The sequence below is a fragment of the Oncorhynchus masou genome, chromosome 27 (genome assembly GCF_036934945.1).
Source record: "Oncorhynchus masou masou isolate Uvic2021 chromosome 27, UVic_Omas_1.1, whole genome shotgun sequence".
NCBI classification, from domain to species: Eukaryota; Metazoa; Chordata; class Actinopteri; order Salmoniformes; family Salmonidae; genus Oncorhynchus; species Oncorhynchus masou.
In genome coordinates this window covers 14854946-14880020 of record NC_088238.1, presented here as the reverse complement: position 1 = coordinate 14880020, position 25075 = coordinate 14854946, and the positions used below count along the sequence as shown (strand labels likewise).

The window sequence follows — 25075 nt, the reverse complement described above, 5'->3', positions numbered from 1 at the left end:
CATGGGGCATGTCAAGTTCATTCAATTTTATTATGCAATACTGTTCACTTATCCTCCAGTGTATTTTTTATATATTTCAAATCATAAAACTGAGCAAGTGTGATCATGAGTAACATTCACCCAATCAGGGTACAAAATAAAACAGCATTAGGATCAGACAGGGGAAGGGTGCCTTCTTATTGTGCTGTCTGCACCCCTGTAAACTGGAGACATGATTACACATCTGTCCCGTGTAAAATACGGTCAAATGAAGTAGGGATAACACATTTTCAAATTTGTGAAAAAAATAAACACCTGGTAGGGTAGGCGTACCAAGGATTGGTCACAACAGATTAGAAAGTGCTTGACGGATCCCTCACAACAGAGGACAAAACAGAAAATGTCTGATAAAACTGCAGTTCCTCACAATAAAATGACAGCTCTTAAGATTGTTAAAAAAGACCAGCTCAACACGACATTAAAACGAATCATTTTGAGCCGATAGGAACTCCAGGTCCAATTCATTAAGGCAGGCCTTTGAAGGCGTTAGAACAGTCCCTAGTTGTGGATCTCATCAAGGAGTTAGTCCAAAGTGTCTCAGTGTGGCTTTGTGTAAAGACATCGACCTGAGTGCGTGTGGGGGTGTGTGTGTGGGGGTGTGTGTTGTGGCAGACAGGTCCATGCGTCACTAGGCTGGCTGGTCCAGGGAGTTCTTATACCAAACTACCTTATTGGGATCTGAAACAGAAAATAAGACAGCATTTAGTGACAGGCAGCATTGTCAAACCTCTCATACAATCCAGCCCTTGGGGGCTGCAGCAAGGACTTCTGAAACAGGAAACCCACTAGATAAAAAAAATAATAATAATCTCAAGTTGTATCCTTCTTTAGAACCATTAGGGTGCATATACAAATGTTTTTGCAGACAAGATACAGCAAGTTTAAATGATGTCACTAGCAGGATCTCACCTAGAGCCAATACAATTTGCCTACTGGTCATGCTGAATAACCACAAACGCTTAGAGCATGCAAATTGCCTAGTGAAAATTGTGTTCAGTAGCGCTTTCAACACCATCTACTTATTGAGAAGCTGGTAAACTGTAGTCAGGTGAGATTTAACCCTGCCATCTCTTCATCTAGAAAAGGTTAACAAGGGAGCCATGTGAGGTTGCGTATAATTGCCAAGTCTCTGGCCCAGCCCATGGATTCTTTAAATATGGGGACGACACTCGGCTGGTGGGATTCCTTAAAATCATATCAAGCCTCACCTGAAGGTCTTGACAGAGAAACATCCAAATTCATCCAGTGATGCCAAGACAACTTCCTTAAAAAATAAACATTAAGAAAAATGGAGATGGAAATTGCTTTAAAAAATGACCCCCCCCCGAAGAGCACCGGGAATCAGTTGATAATGATAACATAAGTACCTTGGAATTGAGAGACAACGTGAAATTCAATGATTGTGCCCTCACAAAGACAGATTGTTCTTCACTGCACTTATTCTTCTACGCGTTTAAACCAAAGATTTTTAGAATTTAAAACTTAACCAAGAGATCACAGCCAGTTGTTTCAAATTGGAACAAATGAGTCAATAGTCCAAGTGGATCCTTCACATTTATATATCAGTCTCATCGTTCCATCTGTATTTAAACCGTCTTGTATTATTGGGTGTTTTTACATATTATGGTGGGATAATAAAATATATCAACGTTTAACAAATCAAACCATTAAGGAGACCATTTAATTTTTTAAGTAACGTTTGTCCGTTTTTTCCCCCAACCTCGAAAGTAATGTCAAGATGAAACCATGTCCCACGACAGTGGTTGTGTGTATCCAGCTATACGCCACAACTCCAAATGAATGGAAAAGATGAGCACCGTTTCATTTCCTGGTTTTATTGGGCGACCGTATTTTCTATTATTTTGGGGTGGAGGCATATAGCTAAACTGAATTTACACCACTGATGTTGTGGGATGTGATTTTCTCTTGACATTAGACTACTTTAGAGGTCTGAAAACATCTTAAAATCCTTTAAAATGATGAGCCCTGCTTCAGAGATTCTAATGCCCCAGCGTGGAGAATGGAGAATCCGGTCCAAATTCTAATAATGGACCTTGCTGATGAACATCTCACCTTCTTTCTGTTTGTTGCAGGTGACATTCCATTCTAAAAATGAACAAGGTATAGTTAGGATTCATAATATGATGCATACAACTTTATGACAGATGCCACAGAAAAATAACATTTATAATACATTAATGTATTATTGAGGTCTCAATCACGTCAGCCCTTACCTATTGTGTGATAGTGCAGAGCCTCCTTTAGATGGTGACAGGTGAGAAGCAGCTTCCCATTGATCTTTGCTTCCTCTTCTCTGTACTGGTCAATGGAGATTGAGGTAGTGACAGGAACTGGGATTTCACCACTGGCCTGGACTGTGTGATGCCTCTCTTGTGTTGGGTTGGCGGTTTCACCTCCAAATGTGAGCTGAGGTGCTGCTATGGGGGCAGGAGAGGGAACTGAACCCTCTGTGGCTTGGAGGACCTCACTGATGAAACTAAGTCCCCACTGGTTCTGCAGCAGGACACCGATGGCTGGGCGGCCCTCCTCCTCCAGCACTCCACCCACCGCCCCTGACTTCACTTTTGAGGCATAGCTGATGGTTGGCTGCAGCTTGGCAGGGCTGTCCTGCACTGGAAAAGCAGGTGGGTGCTTGAGTAGGGACAGGCTGTCCTCCACCCACCTCTCCTTCTGGCTCTGCTTCGGGGGCCTATCTGCTACACGCCCTGCCCCCCTGGGCCCCTCTCTGCGAGGGCCACGGCCTTTGTGCTGGCCTCTACGATCTCTGTCTCTACGGTAAGTGAAGGCATGTACATGGGCGGGTCCGTTCAGGTTGCTCTCGAGAGCCTGGGGTGAAGCCTGGCAGGGCTGCTGGTCAACCCCAGTTGGGCAGCCTCCACCTCCTCCACCACAGTTGCCAGACCCAGGTGATAGGCGGCGGTTGCCAATGTGAGCCTCTGGGTTGGTGGAGGACACAAGGCCAGCAGGATCACACAGAGTGTCAGACTCGCACACTGTGTTGGCCTCCCATGTACCTAAAGTTAGATATAAGGCAAAGGAAGATCGTTAGAATCCCCTAATAATTTAAGAAATATAAAAAAAATGGAACAGTTTAAACTACACATTTATGTTATGGTTTATTAGTGAAATTATGAACTAGCTAACTATCAAAGTACCCATCTTAACTTGTTAGGTTTTGTTGGGGCTTTAGGTTCACTGGCTAGCTAACGTTAGCTACGCAGAGCTAGAATGCACGCCACGTTTGGCCTAGCTAGCTACCGATTAAGCTGAATCCAGAAAAAAAAATATCCAGTAGCAAATTTTATAATGACACCTAATTGACTTTACAATGTTATGCAAGTTGTATGTCATATGAGCAAAAAGCTATGTAACTAACGTTATAACCTTATCGAACTGCCTTGCCAACCAACCACTTGCTAACTAGCTAGCTAGTCTGCTAAGAAACAGAAAAGCAACGTGTATGTAACGTTAACAGTAGCCAACGTCAGCCAACCTGAAACGTAATTTATTTAAAATAGTAACTTATAACTAAGCAGGAGGTACTATAATACGTCCATACCGTTGGTCTTCAAGTATGCATTGGAACAATAAACAATTTCCTGGCTAACTAGCTAACATTACGTTAGATAAGTTTCATAACACCCCGGCTCCAACCGGGAGTGTTCATTTCAGAACGTTTTACGAACGTTGGCAAAGTAGAAAGTCAAAGTAATGTGCTAATAGCTACCGGTACCCAAAACTCACCTGTTTTGATATGCATATCTTTTTGTTTAAATGTATTTCTTCCGGAATTAAACCGTTACTGAAAGTTTGTTTACAGCGGTTGTCTTGATTGTGGCCACACGGAAACTGTCGGAGGTGGAAATGACCGTCACCGTTCAACTTTGCCGGATATTGAAGCGAGAATAGAAGGATATTAATCAAATAGTTTTCCCGCCCACAAACCCTTTGCAGAAAGGGAAAAATAACACACGTTGTCTCAGTGATTAATAATATTAATAGATTCCATTTTGTCTGAATCATGTGCCTGGATTTACCGATAACTTCTATAATCCAATTTCTGATATCTGAAATAATATTTATTTAACACACATCAATGTATTTCTTTCCTTGAGCTCTTTTCCCTCTTCAGAGGCCTCTCACCTCTCTGCCTATCCATCCTACTCTCAACATGTTTCTCAGGCACCTCTTTCTCCCTGCTCCTCCAGTCACAGCTGCTCTCTGATGGATGAGAGTCATTCCAGTTGCTGTGCTTTTGCCTAGAAAAAAGCAGCAACTGGTTTCCTCTCTGTCTAGCTCTTCTACTTCTACTCCTACCAACTCCACCCCTCTCTGTCTCTCCATTCCATTGCTCCCTGCCATTTCCCCCCTGGTCTCGCCATGTCTGGCCCACTCTGTCCTTCTCCTCTCTGTCTTTCTCCTTGTGGACTCTTTTCTCCTTTCTCCAGAAGCCTGCAACATCACCCAACACACCCGGACTTCTGTGTTTCTGTGCCTGACACCCAGGGAAATTGACTTGTCTTCCACCCTCAAGCATTTCACCCTTTGAATTGATCTCCTCTTGAAGTCCTTCCGTTCTCTTGTATGGAAGGCTATGTTGTTGCTTTCCTTTGCCCTTCAATGGAGTCTGGGAGTCTGTCATAGGCCTAGCATTGCCTTGGTTCTCCAGAACCATGATGGACATTTCATCACAGGAGGTACAGATTTTTGTAACCTCTACCTCCACTTCCTTTCTTTTACCAATCTCTCTCATTTTCACATATCCATCACTGTTTCGTATCTCCTCACGGTCTCTGGCCTTCTGATGCTCTAACATTCTTCCTGTAGGACCTTCCTCTCCATCTATGACCTCTGAAAGTACAACAAAAAAAATCAGTTCACTCATAATTCACAAACAGGACAAACATTTATATCAACATCAGTTATGGTGGCCGGTGACTTTAATGCAGGGAAACTTTAATCAGTTTTACCTCATTTCTATCAGCATGTTAAATGTGCAACCAGAGGGGAAAGAATTCTAGACCACCTTTACACCACACACAGAGACGTGTACAAAGCTCTCCCTCGCCCACCATTTGGCAAATCTGATCAGAACTCTATCCTCCTGATTCCTGCTTACAAGCAAAAATTAAAGCAGGAAGCACCAGTGACTCTGTCTATAAAACAGTGGTCAGATGAAGCAGATGCTAAACTACAGGACTGTTTTGCTGGCAGAGACTGAAATATGTTCCGGGATTCTTCCAATGGCATTGAGGAGTACACCACATCAGTTACTGGCTTTATCAATAAGTGCATCGAGGACGTTGTCCCCACAGTACATACCCCAATCAGAAACCATGGATTACAGGCAACATTCGCACCGAGCTAAAGGGCAGAGCTGCCGCTTTCAAGGAGCGGGACTCTAACCCAGAAGCTTATAAGAAATCCCGCTATGACCTCCGACGATCCATCAAACAGCCTAAGCGTCAATACAGGACGAAGATCTAATCATATTACACTGGCTCTGACGCTTGTTGGATGTGGCAGGGCTTGAAAACTATTACAGACGACAAAGGGAAGCACAACCGAGAGCTGCCCAGTGACACGAGCCTACCAGACAAGCTAAATAACTTCTATGCTCGCTTCGAGGCAAGTAACACTGACTGTGTGGTCACGCTCTCCGCAACCAATGTGAGTAAGACCTTTAAACATGTCAACATTCACAAGGCCGCAGGGCCAGATGGATTACCAGGACGTGTACTCCGAGCATGCGCTAACCAACTGGCAAGTGTCTTCACTGATATTTTCAACCTGTCCCTGACTGAGTCTGTAATACCAACATGTTTCAAGCAGACCACCCTAGTCCCTGTGCCCAAGAACACGAAGGTAACCTACCTAAATGACTACTGACCCACGTCTGTAGTCATGAAATGCTTTGAAAGGCTGGTCATGGCTCACATCAACACCATTATCCCAGAAACTGAAGACCCACTCCAATTTGCATACCGCACCAACAGATCCACAGATGATGCAATCTCTATTGCATTCCACACTGCCCTTTCCCACATGGACAAAAGGAACACCTATGTGAGAATGCTATTCGTTGACTACAGCTCAGCATTCAACACCATAGTGTCCTCAAAGCTCATCACTAAGCTATGGACCCTGGGACTAGACACCTGCAACTGGATCCTAGACTTCCTGATGGGCCGCTCCCAGGTGGTAAGGGTAGGTAACAACACATCCGCCACGCTGATCCTCAATACGGGGGCCCATCAGGGGTGCGTGCTCAGTCCCCTCCTGTACTCCCTGTTCACTCATGACTGCACGGCCAGGCACAACTCCAACACCATCATTGCTGATGACAATGTCATCACCTGATCACAACAATGTCATCACCTGATCACCGAAAATGATGAGACAGGTCAGAGACCTGACCGTGTGGTGCAAGGACAACAACCTCTCCCTCAACGTGATCAAGACAAAGGAGATGATTGTGGACTACAGGAAAAGGAGGACTGAGCACGGCCCCATTCTCAGCGACAGGGTTGTAGTGGAGCAGGTTGAGAGCTTCAAGTCCCTTGGTGTCCACATCACCAACAAACTAACATGGTCCAAGCACATCAAGACAGTCGTGAAGAGGACACATCACCAACAAACTAACATGGTTCAAGCACATCAAGACAGTCATGAAGAGGGCACGACAAAACCTATTCCCCCTCAGGAGACTGAAAAGATTTGGCATGGGTCCTCAGATCCTCAAAAGGTTTTACAGCTGCACCATCGAGAGCATCCTGACGGGTTGCATCACTGCCTGGTATGGCAACTGCTCGGCCTCCAACCGCAAGGCACTACAGAGGGTAGTGCGTATGGCCCAGTACATCACTGGGGCCAAGCTTCCTGCCATCCAGGACCTCTATATCAGGCGGTGTCAGAGGAAGGCCCTAAAAATTGCCACTCTAGTCATAGACTGTTCTCTCTGCTACCTCACGACAAGCGGTACCGGAGCGACATGTCTAGGTCCAAGAGGCTTCTAAACAGCTTTTACCCCCAAGCTATAAGACTCCTGAACAGCTAATCAAATGGCTACCTAGATTATCCCCCCCCCACTCCCCCTATGCTGCTGCTACTCTCTGTTATTATCTATGCATAGCCATTTTAATAACCCTACCTGCATGTACATAATTATCCCAATTACCATGACACCGGTGCCCCCGCATGTTGACACATTGACTCTGAACTGGTACACCCTGTATATATGTTCCTTAAATATTTGTTTTTATTATCTCTTATCTTTTTTTGTGTTGGTATTTTCTTAAAACTGCACTGTTGGTTAAGAGCTTGTAAGTAAGCATGTCACTGTAAGGTGAACACCTGTTGTGACAAATAAAATGTGATTTATGACACATTATACTTGTACATTAACTTGAATGTTATGCTCTTACCCTGGACTTTTAAGCTCTCTTGAAATGTCTTAGCATTCTCCTCTCCAGCCTCTTCTCTTTCCCATGATGCTTTGCTCATCACTCCCTCATCAGTATGTACATTTGTTCTGTTAGTCTTTTCTTTAATCTGTTTTCTATCATATTTTTCTCCCTCATTTGTCTCTACACAACAGTTGTTAGAAATATTTTCCTCAGAGATCTTCCTAATCGTCTCATCCGCTTTATGTCCATCTATTTTTTCTATGTCCATTCTTGCTAATTCGTCTGAGATCAAATCTGTTTCCTTACTACATCTTTGTCTCTCTCGTTCCTCTCTTCGCTTGTCCTTACTTCTCTGCCCTGTCCGTACTTTGGTTCTCTTCTCTTTATTCCTGTCATCTGTCTCCACAATTTCCTCCAGACCTAATTTGGCCCAGTCACTACCTTCCCCTCCTCCACTCTCTTTGCCCTTTGACCCCTTGCCCTTTGAGGCCTTCTTACTTTGCCCTGTAATGTCCATCACTGTCTCTCCGTCACCCCCATCCTCAGGCCCTCCACCTCCCTCAGTCAGTGTCAACCCCTCAGCAGCCACTTTCCGGCGTTGCAGGCACTTGATATTGTAGGCAATGCGGCTCCTTTGCAGGATCATCTCCCTAACCTCTATCGTTCTGGCGTCGGTGCGGCTGAAGCTGCTTCTGGCTAAGACTGGTTCTCTGAGCAGTGGCCGGGACGGAGGCCTGGGATGGAGTCCTATAATGGAACTTTCCATTCCGGACCGGGAGGGCATCCATGTGGTCAAATCACAGTTCCTCTCCCGCTCTCGCTCCCTCCTCCTTGCCCTCTTTCTCTCTGCCCTTCGATCTTTGGCACTGTTAAAGTTCCTCATGTCTTTCTTCTTCATCTCATCTTTAATTCTCTCGTTTTCTCTCATTAATTTATTGATCCCCTCTCTCAATGACCTCAAAAAAGCTGTGTCCTTCTTAACTTCATTGAGAGCCCTTGAGAGAGAGGAGAGGACCAGCTGATTTCCCACTCTCTCCTCGTTTAGCTGGTTGAATCCATCGTACATAACTAAGTCTCTCATGTACGGCTTGGGAAGGATTTCTTCAGTGTCTGCCTCTACTGCTCTGGCTATCCTCCACTGTCCATTATGCTCTAAAGAGCGAGAGGGAACATTTAAATCCAATCAATACATACCTGTAATCTAAATTTACACCAAGAATCACAATAATTACCTTGTAGTAACATGGAAACATAGGCTACCCTTTCCTGTGGTCAAAATATGTATAGAAATATAATCAACTACATAATTATCACAATACTCACCAATCAGAGAGTTCCTGTCACACTGTGAGGAGCACTTCTCCCATTCCTTTTCTCCATACTTCTTCTCTCCCTCCATCCTTTTGGTCACACTCTCCCCTCTCGTCAGAATGTAGTGTGGCACAGAAACCCAGGCAGACTTTAGGTCCCAGCTGTATTTGAATTTGTATTCCATCATGTTGTGGTCTTGAGCATAGGGACGGCAGTCATCAGTCTCATAAGAGGGTGACCAAGTATGTACACTGAGTTGGACTTGACCTTTGGGCCTCATGACTGACTCGCACAGATGATGGCTATGACTGGTGTGAGACAAAGGATCAACCATGTCATCCTCACTGTCTGACTCCAAAAACTGGTCATCATGACAGGTGATAACACTGCCTAAGTGCATTCTAGATATAAATATTTCAATCTCATGTGATCCTACATGGTCTGTAGCGAACGGAGTTCTGTCATCAGGGGCTGAGATAATGTTATCTTCCAGGATTTCATTGATGAGAGGTTGAATGGACTCTGACACCAAAGTGGGGTTAATTAGATTTTCAGTGGTCTGAGACTTCGCTACAGGCTGGTCAATAGGGTTATCTTTGCCTTGGTCCAACATATTGGAAAACAACAGAGCCTTATTGAAAGAGTCAATAGTGACTATTGATCCAAGAGCAGTGGCAACAAGGGACAAAGATTGGTCAGACGAGCTCACAGAATCTCTGCTAAAGTCTACTGCAGGTCGGTTATCATGGTCTTTAATGTTGAGGGAGATTTCCTTGTCAGAGTTCAAAGAGTCCTCAAACGGTACAGCATAGTGCTTCTCTGTGGTCACACAGTCTGCACAGGGCCTCTTTTGCAGCTGGTCAGTGCTTTGTAAGTCATCCTCTGCCCTCTGCTGCCCTCTGGAGTCAACAGTTGAGTCCACCACTGGCAGGTTGTCAGTGATCAGAGACACTTCACTGGAGTCAGACACAGTCAGGTCAGAGTCATTGCCAGGATTCACCAAGGTCTCCATCAGTACCAGGGCAGTGTGCCACCCAGGGTCCAGCCCTTCTACCAATGCCAGGTCACAGTCTGGAGTCAGAGAACCCACCACAGCATGGTCAGCAACATCTCCATTACCTTCAGTGCCCAGAAGCACTTCACTGGAAAGTGCCTCGGGTTGGTTAGCATAGACCACTGTGGCCTTAGTAACCACCGAGTGGATTTCAGTGTTCATAGATGCCTTGATGGTGTCAACTTGGTCAGCATGAGGTTCAGAAATCAGGGAGTCCTCACAGGATCCTGATTTCAAGCTGTCGTCACTGTCTTTGGGCAGCTGAATGGACTCCAAGGTTGATTGGGCTTTAGGTGTCTTAGACATATCAATGCATTTCAGCTCCATTATTCTTAGGCTTGAAAACTCCCCATGGCGTCCATCTGTCAGAACTGTGTGCACAGCTTCCCTAATGGCTTTCTCTGCCAGCTGGAAGGAAAAATGTATGGTTCAGTATTGACTGTGTTTTCTACACATTAACATCACCTGAATAGTTGTCAAAGAATTATTTTATTTTTTTAAATAGCATGCTGCATTGTCAGCAACTAACGTCAGTTAAGTTACGTAGCTAGATAAATTAGCAACGCAGTTGTTGTGGAAAATGTATTTCATTAAAAGAATAGCAAACTCATAACTCAAGACAATTTACCTAATTTTGTCAAAATCAATCACAGCGTCCCTCAAACAAACGACGAAACGCTAGAGTTTAATGATATCAAGCAAACATCGGGAGCTAGCAAGCTACTATTTATTTTAGCAAGCAACAAGTTGATGATTGTTTGTGTTCAAGTATTCGAAGCGTTAGTAGAAGACTTTAGCTAGCTACGTCAGATACCAAATGTCCAAATCAAAACATTTTGACGACAGCGCGTTTACGTTTTCAGCACTAGGCGCTGTCCACTGACTCATATGTACTAGGCCATACCAGGCTCCATGTGCAACAGTGTTGCAATTGCGACTTTACATTTACATTTAAGTCATTTAGCAGACGCTCTTATCCAGAGCGACTTACGACTTTGATGTTATTTCCCTGTATGTGTTTGTGTGCATACATATTGTAGCCTATTTGCTCCGCATACATGGCTTTAATGTGTGTGTGTGGGGGGGGGGGACTTTAAATACCTGTACCTGTTGATTATATACAGGGAAATATTACACATTGTGTCAGCTGAACCGGGACCTTTCAAGTGTTAGCATCTTGACATGTATCTTGACATGTATTTCATGTAATTTCGGTTCCAATGCACAGCTTACTCCCCACCATTGGTCTAAAGGAAAGGAATATGCAACTCCTGAATATTGAAAATCCCAAACCCATATTGAGAAACTCAGGCATGTAACTTCTACATCTTTTTCTTTTTTAAGGTTCATATTTTTTTATTAGACTATCTGAGCTTTCATACAGTGTTGCTTGCTATAATCAATGCTATTATTATAGAGTAGAACGCCATCTGGTGACCTGAATGTATTCTTGGATGCAGTCTTGTTAAACATTCTTTTGTTGTTGGAAAATATCATTATATCTGCACTGCCATTTCACATTCAGTACTTGACTCTATAACTGACATTCATCGTTTAACACAACGTTCTGTGTTAAATCCCTTCATAATGCTTTCATTAAAAATTAAAACAGTTGTACATTTGACTTTATTTCATGTTTTTGTTGCCGTAGAAACAAACTGCTGACTCACCTTTTAACAACATATTTGTTTAATTAATGCTTTTATGAATTGGCTTCACATGTTTGTTTTCTGCATCACCTCCATAAAAAGGGGGCATCCAGTCTACCGGGTGCAGCTTGGCAGAAGTCCATGCCTGGATAAATCCGCAACTGACCGTAGAATGGTTTCAATCACTAGAGACGTGATCTCCTCCCCTGGATTCTGCTGCCTTTCGGAGAGTCTCTGAACTCCTTCTGTTGATTGTCTTGGCTTCCTGACTTGTGAGGACCCTGAGTCAGTGGATCTGGGACTGGCTGAGCTCACCTTTGAGACAGGTGTGGGAACAGTGGATGTTGGCAAGGCATTTTGGGGGGATGCTGGTTGACTCGGCCCAGAGGAGAGATTGCTCAGTGGTCTCTGAAAGAGAGGAACTCCTCCAACTGTGAACTGACTGAAATCATTACTCGTGGCGTTTGCTGCACATTCTGCTACTTCACGTATGATCTTCACCATTTCCATGGTGAGCCCCAGTTCTTCTAAGAATGAACTGTGTGTGGGGTCCGTCCTGCAACTCTCCATAACACTATCCAACATGGTGATAATTACAGTCCCTGTCAGTCGGATAATTATCAGTTCACAGTCTTCCTCAGTGCAGTCCTGCCATCTTTTTTCCATTTTCCGATTGTCTCCATTTGAAGCTACAGGCAAGAGATTTACTGGGATCACCGCATCAGACAACACCCCCGCCCCATACAAATACTTGTTCAGGATGCTTGAGACCCCTCCGCACACTTTCTGGAGAAGGCCCTCTACAGTCTTCCCCAAGATGTTATGTAGGCCTATACCGGAAACATCTTCCTGAGAGAGAGCAGTGGTTGACTGGGCAATGTAGTCCTACAGGTAAATGCAAGATGTATGTTTAAGATGATGCAGGTTCATTAATACAAAGTCAAGGCAAATGTTTATACAGTGAAACCACATACATAGAGCAAAGGTATCGTTCACAATTGATGGCTCACCACAATTTTTCCTGCGTAACGGCGTATCGAGTCATGTGCCGTCTCATTGTTCCTGCAGATATTTGACCATATATGTATTAGTCAGCTATGTGTTAGCTGACTAAACTCCCCTCCATGGTGAAGGACATTTCTGATGAACAGGCTTTGTGGAGAACAGTCTTTGTGGAATTCAGCTCTGACAACATCGATTCGCCCAAGTTCAATTCTTCAAAAAATGTAAATAATGAAATGCTTACCTTGTACCTATGTTTGTCCTCTGTAGTTGCGTGCCTTTATTTGATGAAATCCATACCTTTTCAATAAATGTTAATCAAATACAACCACTGACTGTATGCTCATTGCTGTTGCTCTAAGATGGCAACTCAGTGAAAATGAGCATGTGCCAATTGAATCTTAAGGAAACAGCAGGTGGTTGTATTTGATTAAGGTTTTTTGAAAAAGTATGGATTTCAGCAAACAAAGAAAGGCACGCAACTACTGAGGACGAACATAGGTACAAGGTAAGCATTTCATAATATATACAGTATGTTTTTTTACAAGTATTGACTTTTGGCAAATCAATGTAGTCCTAGCTGAATTCCACAAAGACTGACTTGTCTCTGCTTCACTCTGTTGGTGGAGTTCATTAGAAACTTCCTTTACCATAGCTGGGGTTTCATGTGACATGAATGATACTATTAGATAATTCATTAGATTATTTTCTGTGGGAAAAAAATGTATATAGGCCTAAATATAGAATTACATATGATAATTAAATAGGATCTATGTGGGCCTCAATTGTCTAATGTAAATTCACCTGGCGTTCTCGATGGTTACTGGGATTGACCTCTTCTTCTAGTTCCATGTTAAAATAAACAAATACACACACACTCAAGTTAAACACCGTTTGAAACACGACTTCTACTGTAATTTATCCGGTAATAAATTATTGTTTTGTAGCCTTTAAAAATATAGTCTATCAATCGACATACCTTTCTCCCTCTCTTCGGCATTGTTGCAGTTGCTTAGATTCAAAACAAATGGAACACAGTTAACCAGGCAAATGTCGCGTCATAACATGTGGTTTCATTGTATTCCTGGGCTGCACGTTTCGTTATACAATATTGTTTTGAACATTCGTTTGATTCGACTGATGCCCAGCTGAGCATTCTATTTAATGTGGTCTTGATGAAGATATTGTATGAAGTTCATTACCGTGGCTTGGAAACACAATGACATTTTAAAAAGGAGGAAAATAATTAGTAGGACAAGCTTTTGTCATCATTGTAATGTCGCCAGATTGACTTTATATGCAGTATAACTTTAGCTAGCTACGATTGAGCATCGACATTTTAGTTCGCTTAACGTTAGCATTGCTAGCTTTTTCTGCCGAACTTTGCTAGCTCATGATGACAACACTGCCATTTCTCAAGTAAACTTGACATTATAATGATGCCAATTTTGTTTTCTAGAAATGTTGTTTACTTTAGCAATGTCATTAGCCCCAGTTCAGAAAGACTGAGCATCAGTTGGACATCAATATGATGCGGCATCTGTGCAACCCATGAATAGCTAGCTACATTATGTTTTGACAGAATCATAAAAGAAAGGGATTTTGTAGAACCTTGTTTTGTAAACTTTACAGGCGAGATGTTAATCGTCACCTGAATGTTGTCGCCAGACACGACTCGATCTCCACCAGTAGGTGTCAGTAGCTCGTTAGACTCCAGGGGTGTGTTCAGTTAGGTTAAACGTTTACGCTGCGTGACGGGTGTAGTGGACGACACGATAACCCCCCGCCGATAATAAATAATAAAATGGTCGACTTTATTAAAAAAAGTTCAGTTGTAATAAAATACTTCATAATGAACCATAGTATTTTCTCATATTAAAAGACAGATGACCTAAGCATTCTAAATAAAATGTTTAAATACATGTCCAGCCTTGATATGGTTTATTACATTACATTTAAGTCATTTAGCAGACGCTCTTATCCAGAGCGACTTACAAATGGGTGAATTCACCTTCTGACATCCAGTGGAACAGCCACTTTACAATAGTGCATCTAAATCATTAAGGGGGGGGGGTGGTGAGAAGGATTACTTATCCTATCCTAGGTATTCCTTGAAGAGGTGGGGTTTCAGGTGTCTCCGGAAGGTGGTGATTGACTCCGCTGTCCTGGCGTCGTGAGGGAGTTTGTTCCACCATTGGGGGGCCAGAGCAGCGAACAGTTTTGACTGGGCTGGGCGGGAACTGTACTTCCTCAATGGTAGGGAGGCGAGCAGGCCAGAGGTGGATGAACGCAGTGCCCTTGCTTGGGTGTAGGGCCTGATCAGAGCCTGGAGGTACTGCGGTGCCGTTCCCCTCACAGCTCCGTAGGCAAGCACCATGGTCTTGTAGCGGATGCGAGCTTCAACTGGAAGCCAGTGGAGAGAGCGGAGGAGCGGGGTGACGTGAGAGAACTTGGGAAGGTTGAACACCAGACGGGCTGCGGCGTTCTGGATGAGTTGTAGGGGTTTAATGGCACAGGCAGGGAGCCCAGCCAACAGCTAGTTGCAGTAATCCAGACGGGAGATGACAAGTGCCTGGATTAGGACCTGCGCCGCTTCCTGTGTGAGGCAGGGTTGTACTCTGCGGATGTTGTAGAGCATGAACCTACAGGAACGGGCCACCGCCATGATGTTGGTTGAGAACGACAGGGTGTTGTCCAGGATCACGCCAAGGTTCTTAGCGCTCTGGGAGGAGGACACAATGGAGTTGTCAACCGTGATGGCGAGATCATGGAACGGGCAGTCCTTCCCCGGGAGGAAGAGCAGCTCCGTCTTGCCGAGGTTCAGCTTGAGGTGGTGATCCGTCATCCACACTGATATGTCTGCCAGACATGCAGAGATGCGATTCGCCACCTGGTCATCAGAATGCCATTAACAGAAAAAGCCTTAGTATATCAGAAAGATATACACATATTTGTGTAGTTAGAATTTAATTTTGACAACTCAACCTCAAATTATAATTACCAAACCTTACCATTGTGCCCAATGATAATTTAAATCATTGGTTGCTTATTTCAACATTTCACACATGACTGTTGCTTTAACCTCAAAGGGGTATCTTTCCACTTCTAATTATTTCACACCAATCTTGCTTGGTGCAGTACTTCATAACGAAACAGAAAAGTCATCTGATCAGGGAGGGCGCACCATATTGTTTTTCAGTTGACTAGTTTATGGGCAGTGGGCTGATCGAACAGGTCTACTGTTGGAAAATGTGATTGTACAACATTTGTGTTGAAATGTTAACAGGGAAATACAAGAGATGAGCCAAGAAAAATTCCACATCAAGTGTTAAAAATGTTTAATGTGAATTCAAGGCATAATTGTATTTTTTAATAGAGCATGTTGTAAGGCTGAGTTTTAGTAAAATGCATATATTTTGTGTCCTCATACTATTCAGTAATGCAGTCCGTAAACATGATTTGGAAAATAAATTAATATACATGACAATATTTTCGAAGGTTCTTGCCATGATTACACACCTTTCCCTATGTGAGTGCGCAGGTGCCTTTTGAGACGCGTTGAGGTGGAGAAGCACTTTTTACACAACATACAGGAGTATGGGCGCTCTCCTGTGTGTGTCCGCAGATGCATGGTCAGGTCTGACGAACACCGAAACCTCCGTTCACAGACCGAGCACGGGTATGGCCGCTCCCCTGTGTGTATTCGCCTGTGGAGGAGCAGCTCCCCAGAGGTAAGGAAGGTCTTGCCACACTGAGCGCACTGATGCGGTCTCTCCCCTGTGTGCATCAGGTTGTGTCTTATGAGGGAAGTAGACTTGGCAAACTCCTTCCCACAGTGTGCGCAAGAGAACGGTCGCTCCCCTGTGTGGGTATTCATGTGTTCACTCTGTGCACGCTTGGTTTTGAAGCTCTTGGGACACTGAGAGCAAGAGAACGGTCTGAAGTCGCTGTGGCTGCGTTGGTGTCTTACCAGCTCCCCATGTGTTAAGAAGGTCTTCTGACAGACGGTGCAGAGGTATGGCCTCTCCCCTGTATGAATCCTCTCGTGTCTCGTCAGGCCCGCGAGCTGAGTAAAACTTTTCTCGCAGAAGGAGCACTGGAAAGGCCTCTGCCCGTTGTGAATCAGTTGGTGTCTGTTCAGTATCTGTAACTGGGTGAAACTCTTGCCACACTCCGGGCACGGGTACGGCCGCTCCTTGGTGTGGATTTGCCGGTGCTTGTTCAGCAGCCACACGTGAGTGAAGCCCTTGCCGCACTCTGCGCAGGGGAAGGGTCTCTCTCCGGTGTGCTTCATCTGATGTCTCCTCAGGTCAGACGGGCGGCCGTAGATCTTCTCGCACTGGGAACACTTGTAATGGCGATTCACCACGTGGGTTTGCCTATGCTTCAGCCGCTCTAGTACGGTGTCAAAGCTTGCCCCACATTTCTGACACTTGTACTGACCACTCCCTTTGTCGTTTGGCTCCTCCTGTTGCTCTGTGGACTGTAGTGGGGGATCAGCACTCTGGCCACAAGGCGTTCTGGTGAAGTGCAGGGACAGTAGGCCCAGTTGGGTGAACCCCTTGCCACATTGAGGGCAGATATATGGGCGTTCCCCGGTGTGAATCCGCTGATGCCTCGTCAGATCCCAGGAGTTTTTGAAACCCTTGTCGCACTCCTTGCAGGTGTACGGACGCTCCCCTGTGTGAATGCGCTGGTGCCTGGTCACGTCTGACGAGCGAGTGAAAGTCTTTCCACACTCGTGGCATGTGTGAGCACCGGGTTCAGAGCTTGCGTGGATGGGGAAAGGCTTGGGGAATTCAGGACGGGGGAACTTTTTCCTGGGAAGCTCTGGGTTCTCTTCAGTTTTCTGGAGCTTGCTGTACTCCTCTGGGTGATTTCGCTCAATGTGCTGGAGGAGGTAGGATTCCTGCATGTGAAAGAATGGGCACTGGGAACAGGCAAAGACCTGGGAAGACATCTCAACGGTGTGACCTGAAGGAATACAATGGGAAAAGGAGAGTAATGATGTGACAGAGGCAGCACAAGCATTAGGTGGTTGTTTTTACAGGGCATACCACAGTCTCCACATTTTATTATATGTAGTAACAGAGAAAGACATTCAATATTTCCTCCTTACTCTGAGTGCCCAAGTTCTCAAGACATGTGTGGTGTTGCAGCAGGGATTTCAGGTCCTCCGGTTGAGAGAGGGCCTGCAAACACTCTTCCAGGACAGAGGGAGCAGAACTGAGCCATGACACAGTCTATAGGAGCAGAGATGCAAACAAGTAAGTGACAATATGCTGGAAAGTTTACATGTTTTTTTTCACACCGGGGAACATTTTAAAATGCTAGGCCCATTTCAAGAAAACCAGAGAAGCCGGTGGCTAGCACCTCAGCTAACAGCGTGGCCCCAGAGTGGCTATAAGGCAGAGGTGTAGAAAGTGCAGAAAGTGACAGTACAGCTTGGATATCTTCTCCTAATAAGATGCAGAAGATATTACCCACCTATAACTTAACCAGTCTAAATGTTGCCATCATGGTCAGCACTGCAGGATTTTCCCAATACAATAACAGAAGGGGACTTGAACCTAGCTGAAAATGACCTAGTGAGGTGTTACTTTGTGCTACCTGTCCAAGGTCTGGTACTGGCAATATCTTCTCCAGTTTAGAAAGGAATTCCCACACAAGTAGTTGCATATCTGTGTCATAGCTGGCGCCGTACTCCGTCGGAAACACCTCCTGGAATCAAGATAGATGGGGATATAATTGGTGTAGGGTGAAGTTTACCCTAGATGCTAATCTTGGGTCAGTTCTGCATTTACCCCACTGATGGTCAAGGTTAGATTGGGGGTGGGGAAGCTGGTCCTACATCTGTACCTATGGAAAACTTCCCTCCGGGGCAATAATTACAAGGACTGTAAATAGTCTTTGGTAACTAAACAGAACCAGGAAGCTAGAGAGAGAGACCTTAACATATGATGGAGGCAGACTAACCTGGAAGAAGTGTTCTCTCTCCGCTGGGTCTTTCAGCAAAGTCTGGATGAGCTCCAGGAAGATGGCCTCTTCTGCATCCACCTCAGCATCTCCACTCTGTGAAATAGAACTTATCAGTGATAAGGAAACCGTAAACCACCGTCACCCACCACTGACAATAAGAGGGAGCAACACTGCAGTCCTTGATGGCCTTGACATATAGGAACAAGCACTGGACATTAGTGCAAGCTAATTGGTGCAAAGGATCTGACGGTTGCTTATTCATTTTGTCAATGTTTTAATTCTATCATATCCTAGGCAAATACGTGATTTAAATAAGCACATTTCAAATGATAGGAATGGCCATATACATCAAGCATCTCAAAGTAAGCCGATTTAGGATCAGTTAAGCATTTTATATCACAATGAAAAGGATTACAAGGACAGGGGGACCTGATCCTAGATCAGCAATCCTCCTCCGAGAAGTTTGATACATATGGCCCCATGCCAAATTGAAGTTGTCCTCCACAGAGTATCATTACTTACCCCTGTGTGTCCAGGGGGGCGAATTCTGTCCAGGTGGGGTTGGATGATCTGGATATCAGCTGTATGATCAGTGGAACACAACTCTAGTATCACCTGAAATAATAACAGTATTCAAGGAAGTAGACAACAGCACCCAACAAATGATGACCACTGACAGAACATGAGCAATCAGGACAATAGACAGAACCCAACTGATCAGGACCATGGACAACCCCCATGCAATCAGGAAAATGGACAGAACCTAACTAATCAGCAGCTACATAAACCGCAAGATAAAGAAAGACCGTTTTAATCAGAGATGGCTCTAAAGACACTGTCCAAACTACTGCCGTTAGGGGTTCCAGTTTACAAAAACAACATCCTTAACTGTATTCGGCACTAACCCTTGTTCGCAGCCGCAGAAGAAGCTTGGCCCTCTGTTTCTCATTCAACAGGTCTGGAACTGTCGCTGTCACAAGGCCGACGAACTCCTCTAGTTTCTCATAATCCATGACGTCTCTTCGTTGCGCTACTTGCCACATGGCTGCAGAGAGCAGCCTCAGAGGTGGTATCAACAGGCGCAAAGAGGATAACGGGAGGAAGATATCTACGGGCAAAAATTGGTAATTGAGTTTGGTGAGAGAGACGAGACAATCTTGGGACAATAATTATTGGTAGTGCGGGTTAGGAGGCATAACGTTACATTGCCGCATAACTTGAGTAGACGCTAGCAAATAAATATGTAACTAAAATGTGAATCAGTGGCCCAATTTTATCTATTCGATCCATCTTCTAGCAGCTAGTCTACCCCAATGGTTGGTCCACCCTAGACAGCCTGTATCTTTGCTATAACTAACAGTAGCCGCAAGTTGCTAGCCAACGTTAGCTGGGTACTTATTTTAAACGAACCTGCATTCTCCACTGGTTTTGTCGTGACACAGATTTCCATCATTATGGATAATTGAGTTGTGACTTATTTAACTTTAATGAACTAGTTTGGTTTATATTAAACCCAGAAAGACATTTGGGAGTATAATAGTTTAGCGTATCCACTATCTGGCAGGCTAGCGTCCTTCCTCTTCTTTTTTATCTTCCGGGAAAGTTTTCTTCCTCTCTGGTCCATCAATGGGAAAAGGCGCTTATACTGCCACCTACCGACCATACATTGGCACGACTCTGGTGTAAACTTCCAGCTGTCTTTATTTACTGTGCTACTACAAAAACAGATACAAAAACAAACTATATATTTGTATAAAACATGTCAAAAGTATTAGTAAATATGATTCCCCTATGCACATCTCAGAATGTGACAGAAAAAAACATGTTTATTTAGGGATTTACATAGGTTTATCTCATAGTGTACATCCCTTTTAATCCAGACAACATGGAATTACAGATCTCTGGTTTATGCCGATGTAGTTTCAGTAGGATCTTTGTTCAAGAGACCGGGAATACATCTCTTTCCCCTTATTGCCGTAATCTTGTTCCAGTCATCATCGTTAGGTGACTCAATCAAGTCACATTCTCTCAATTCTCCTATCCAAATTAGACATACACATTTTAGAGAGAGCACACTTTAATCCACTAGCTACATCATGTTAACCTGCAGTTCTTGTGACATTGCAGTCATTTAGCAGCCACTTTTATCCAGAATGAGGTGTTGTCTTGAAGTTGAGTTTCACATTTTAAATAGTCAGACTGCCACAAATCATTGTCTTGATTTCAACAACAGGCATATTCAGATGTTATGGTCTCACAATTTTGCTATTTTCTGGACATACTGGTAAATATTCCATATAATACCAAAATGTGGGCAGTTAAAAACTAATCATAGGCCTAACAAAGGAAGACATCCAATATAATTTGAACACCAATCTGGTCGAGGGGTGTAAACCTTATACCTCAGTGGCGTAAACACTCATTTTTAAAGATCGATCATTTCAGCCAACAGGGGGTCATGGTTAAAGGGGGCAGCACTTCAAGTGTAGAATTCCAAGTCACTCCTGCAAGGGATACAATTCAACAATTTATTAATAACCTTGAAAACACATGTTCAGGTGCGCAACCAGATACAAAAAGTGGTATTTGTATATATATATTTTTTATATGATAAATTAGCTAACTTTAAAATACACAGGGTGTGCCCAAACACAACTAACTTAACTGGCACTCTCACTTCCTTAGCCACCATAGCTAGCAAGTCTAATTTGTAGCTAGCTATCTGGGGTTTTGCAGTTGTACTCAAACTTACCATTTTAGCTAGGGAACTATGAAATACATAACGAGGAAAAATGCGATGTCAAACATCACAAACAGCCAAAAGTCAAACCAGTATGAGTGTTTTGGTAAAGATACCAAAGCGCCTTTCGTGTCCAAACTCTCTTCCGAGCCCATTTTCAGGAAGTGTGTGCACGAAGAGCACCGCCCCAATGCTATCGTAGCCCTGTCTATTTCTTACTCTTTGCCTCCACCTAGTGGCTTCTTCGAGGTTTAACGGCGGTTGGCATCCAATTTGTTGCATTACCGCCACCAACTAGACTGGAGTACAACTCCCTTCTACTTTGCTTGGAAAAATAAAAATGTACTAAATAGATACCCTACCATTCGAACATTACACTCACACATAAAAAAAATCTAATAAATTAACACCCCCCTACTCCACTAATTAAATGTATTTATTCCTACCTCATTCCATCATCCTGAAAGGATGGGACATCACCACTTAACACACCCTGTAACTCTTCTGATGTCAAGTCTCACACACCCACATACCTCTCTGCAGCTGCCACCCACATACCTCTCTGCTGCTGCCACCCACATACCTCTCTGCAGCTGCCACCCACATACCTCTCTGCTGCTGCCACCCACATACCTCTCTGCTGCTGCCACCCACATACCTCTCTGCAGCTGCCACCCACACACCTCTCTGCTGCTGCCACCCACATACCTCCTGCAGCTGCCACCCACAGCTGCCACCCACATACATACCTCTCTGCTGCTGCCACCCACATCCTCTCTGCAGCTGCCACCCACATACCCCCTCTGCTGCTGCACCCCACCTGCCACCCACATACCTCTCTGCAGCTGCCACCCACATACCTCTCTGCTGCCTGCAGCTGCCACCCACATACCCTCTGCAGCTGCAGCTGCCACCCACATACCTCTCTGCTGCTGCCACCCACATACCTCTCTGCAGCTGCAGCTGCCACCCACATACCTCTCTGCAGCTGCCACCCCATCCCCTAAGCAGCTGCCACCCCACATCTGCAGCTGCCACCCTGCAGCTGCCACCCACATCCCTCTAAGCAGCTGCCACCCACATACCTCTCTGCAGCTGCCACCCACATACCTCTCTGCAGCTGCCACCCACATCCCTCTAAGCAGCTGCCACCCACATACCTCTCTGCAGCTGCCACCCACATACCTCTCTGCAGCTGCCACCCACATACCTCTCTGCAGCTGCCACCCACATACAGTGCCTTGCGAAAGTATTCGGCCCCCTTGAACTTTGCGACCTTTTGCCACATTTCAGGCTTCAAACATAAAGATATAAAACTGTATTTTTTTGTGAAGAATCAACAACAAGTGGGACACAATCATGAAGTGGAACGACATTTATTGGATATTTCAAACTTTTTTAACAAATCAAAAACTGAAAAATTGGGCGTGCAAAATTATTCAGCCCCTTTACTTTCTGTGCAGCAAACTCTCTTTTTCCATAAACTTCAATCCTACTGTCACAGACTCATCTTTCTCCTGATCCTCGGTGCCTACCTCTGTCCCCGATAACTTCCCCACACCTCCCACCTCCGATACTTCACCCTCATTCACTTCCATTTCTCCTCCTGTCTTCAGCTCCCTCTGCTTACACTTTCTACCATTCTTTAACAAATCATCCCTTTTCCCCACAATTTTTATCTGACTCAAGTTCACCCTCTTCTTCCCTCTCTCTCTTAGACCTCCTCTCCCTCTCTTTTCCCCTCCATTCCTCCTACGTTTTCCAAGAATACGTCTCCTTATGATAATACTGCACTACTCCTGACAACCATCTTGTTCTTGCTTCCTCTAGGGACTCCATTTCCCCCGAGGCGTCTGCCCTCCTCCCCCTCCCCCTCCACCTAGTGGAGCTTATAGTAGTTTCTTCTTCTTCTTCTTCTTCTTCTTCTTTCTTCTTCTTTCTTCTTCTTCTTCTTCTATGATATCATGGCAGTCCGCAAACAAACGTTTAAAGTGCATGCCGCCACCTACTGTGCTGGAATGTACGATCAATCATGATCTGCCTAAGTCTGTACTACCATGAAAATAAAATTCAAAACAAAAAAATCACTCACTTCTACCACACCCTCCCCAACCCCATTAAACTTTATATCATGCTGAATCACTCCACCCTTAGGACTGTTCAGCATGTCAACAACCATTTCAACATCTATTACCCCCAATATCTCTTTTGCCGTCTCCACAATAACCTTCAACCTGGCATTTCTGCTTTCCACAACCCGAGTCGTATTGATAACCTTACCAATAAAAACTTTGAAGTCAACTTTATTCATTATCAAAGTGTCCTTTGACACCACACATTCATGAGCACAAGATTTCTGAACAAGCTTCCAAACCATCATGACTGCTCCTCCTTTCTCTGTACCTGGCATCCACCAAATGCTGCACTGTGTTCTCCCCCACAGTTACAGTACTCAACCTTCACATTGTTTTCACGGTAATCATGTGCCCCTCCACACTTGGCACATCTTTTCTTTCCTTTACAATGAGCAGCTACATGTCCCATTCTTTGGCATTTAAAACACTGCAGTGCATATGGGACAAATTCTCTGACATTGAAACTAAGGAATCGTATCTGTACTTTTCCTGGCAAGACATCATTGATAATCTTTCACTTCTTTGACCCTCTTTCCTACTGAACAACCTTTTGGCCTCAATCACTCTGCCTGCCTTCACATTGTCATCTGTGGACATAGATATTGGGACCCCAGTGATAACTCCCATAAATCGAGCATAAACATCAGGGACATGGCTTTTAATCTTATTTCCATTAAGCTTTTCCATTTCCAGTATCTTCTCTTGCTGAGCCTGACTACCACACAATATTAATAATCTACCATTTCAAATGAACTGAGCTAATTTGACTTCACCTTCCTCTTTCTCTACAGCGTTAGCTCGTCAGATAGGGTGTAAGTGAGGCCCTGTGGTCTCATCAAACACCATCACAATTTCCACTCCAACACTTCATTCCTCTTGGTTCCTACCTCGGCCCTCTTTATGCTTTCCTTACTAGACAATCCACTATTTTCTGTATCATGATCTCTCTTCTTCCTATGTCTTTCCACTACTGCCCATTCTGGTCCTTGACCCTCATCCTCCCGCTCCATAGCATCAGAACTGACACCCATATTGTCCTCATTTCAGCATAGCTGTTATTTCACCAACCTTTTCTCAATTTCCTCCATTTCGTCTGCAATACTCGCCGCCATTTCCGACCTCCAACCCTCACTCACACTCCCATTCTTCCCCAATCCTTCCAATCAATTTCCTATGAATCGTTAGATTTCCCCATGTAACTACTGGCAGTTATAACTCAAGGGTCTTTTCTCAATTGCATTCTCCCCGTGTCCTCTCTCATTGCCCCCTTCTCAAAACCCAATGGAAGAAAGGGTCAGAGGGGCGGGACCTCTGGCTTTCTCATCCAATGGGTTTTGAGGAGGCGGCAAGGAGAGAGGACGCAAGAAGGATACAATTGAGAATCAGCCATTATCAATGTTACCGCTGAATGATACTTGTGGTATTATAGCCATTACTCATCCAGTAGCTCATGACACGGACAGGTAAGCCAAAGCTGAATGATAGACAAACACTTGTGGTCAGAGTTCTGGAGTGGCTAGGGTTGGCCATTACTCATCCAGTAGCTCACTGACACGGACAGGTAAGCCAAAGCTGAATGATAGACAAACACTTGTGGTCAGAGTTCTGGAGTGGCTCACAGGGTTGGCCATTACTCATCCAGTAGCTCACTGACACGGACAGGTAAGCCAAAGCTGAATGATAGACAAACACTTGTTGGCAAAGCTCTGGAGTGGCACAGTAATCGGTTATAGTGGCAT

General features: G+C 44.4%; 2 protein-coding genes and 1 long non-coding RNA gene across 5 annotated transcripts; all 3 read right to left on the bottom strand.

The window, feature by feature from the left end:
- Window positions 1-11: 11 nt before the first annotated feature.
- On the bottom strand, window positions 12-3947 carry si:ch211-214j24.10 (uncharacterized protein LOC558894 homolog). The gene is made up of 4 exons (XM_064939304.1): window positions 3805-3947; window positions 2274-3074; window positions 2113-2145; window positions 12-717 (listed from the first exon to the last, which is right to left on the bottom strand). The coding sequence occupies exons 1-4, from the start codon at window positions 3818-3820 to the stop codon at window positions 668-670; spliced, it is 900 nt and encodes a 299-aa protein (XP_064795376.1). The 5' UTR covers window positions 3821-3947; the 3' UTR covers window positions 12-667.
- Window positions 3948-11509: 7562 nt separating this feature from the next.
- Window positions 11510-13858, bottom strand: LOC135515271 (uncharacterized). The gene is made up of 4 exons (XR_010451773.1): window positions 13462-13858; window positions 13287-13324; window positions 12491-12542; window positions 11510-12365 (listed from the first exon to the last, which is right to left on the bottom strand). It is a non-coding gene; the product is annotated as an uncharacterized LOC135515271 (long non-coding RNA).
- Window positions 13859-15805: 1947 nt separating this feature from the next.
- On the bottom strand, window positions 15806-21406 carry LOC135515647 (zinc finger protein ZFP2-like). 3 transcript variants are annotated; one of them, XM_064939300.1, is made up of 9 exons: window positions 21214-21406; window positions 20864-20965; window positions 19872-20498; window positions 19367-19569; window positions 18984-19076; window positions 18459-18554; window positions 18093-18203; window positions 17602-17725; window positions 15806-17456 (listed from the first exon to the last, which is right to left on the bottom strand). In XM_064939300.1, the coding sequence occupies exons 3-9, from the start codon at window positions 19912-19914 to the stop codon at window positions 15994-15996; spliced, it is 2133 nt and encodes a 710-aa protein (XP_064795372.1). In that variant the 5' UTR covers window positions 19915-20498; window positions 20864-20965; window positions 21214-21406; the 3' UTR covers window positions 15806-15993. The 3 variants fall into 3 exon arrangements, with proteins under 3 accessions (XP_064795372.1, XP_064795373.1, XP_064795371.1); XM_064939301.1 differs by lacking the exon at window positions 19872-20498; XM_064939299.1 differs by having other exon boundaries at window positions 19872-20965; window positions 21214-21403.
- Window positions 21407-25075: the final 3669 nt, after the last annotated feature.

Coding starts and splice junctions, on each gene's coding strand:
- si:ch211-214j24.10 (XM_064939304.1), bottom strand. Junction 2,146..2,273: donor TCTGCACTATCACACAATAG/GTAAGGGCTGAC, acceptor GTTCATTTTTAG/AATGGAATGTCACCTGCAAC. Junction 718..2,112: donor CTGCAACAAACAGAAAGAAG/GTGAGATGTTCA, acceptor TTTCTGTTTCAG/ATCCCAATAAGGTAGTTTGG.
- LOC135515647 (XM_064939300.1), bottom strand. CDS start 19,914: ATGATGGAAATCTGTGTCACGACAAAACCAGTGGAGAATGCAG. Junction 19,570..19,871: donor AAAACCAGTGGAGAATGCAG/GTTCGTTTAAAA, acceptor TTTTGCCCGTAG/ATATCTTCCTCCCGTTATCC. Junction 18,555..18,983: donor GCCCCCCTGGACACACAGGG/GTAAGTAATGAT, acceptor TCTATTTCACAG/AGTGGAGATGCTGAGGTGGA.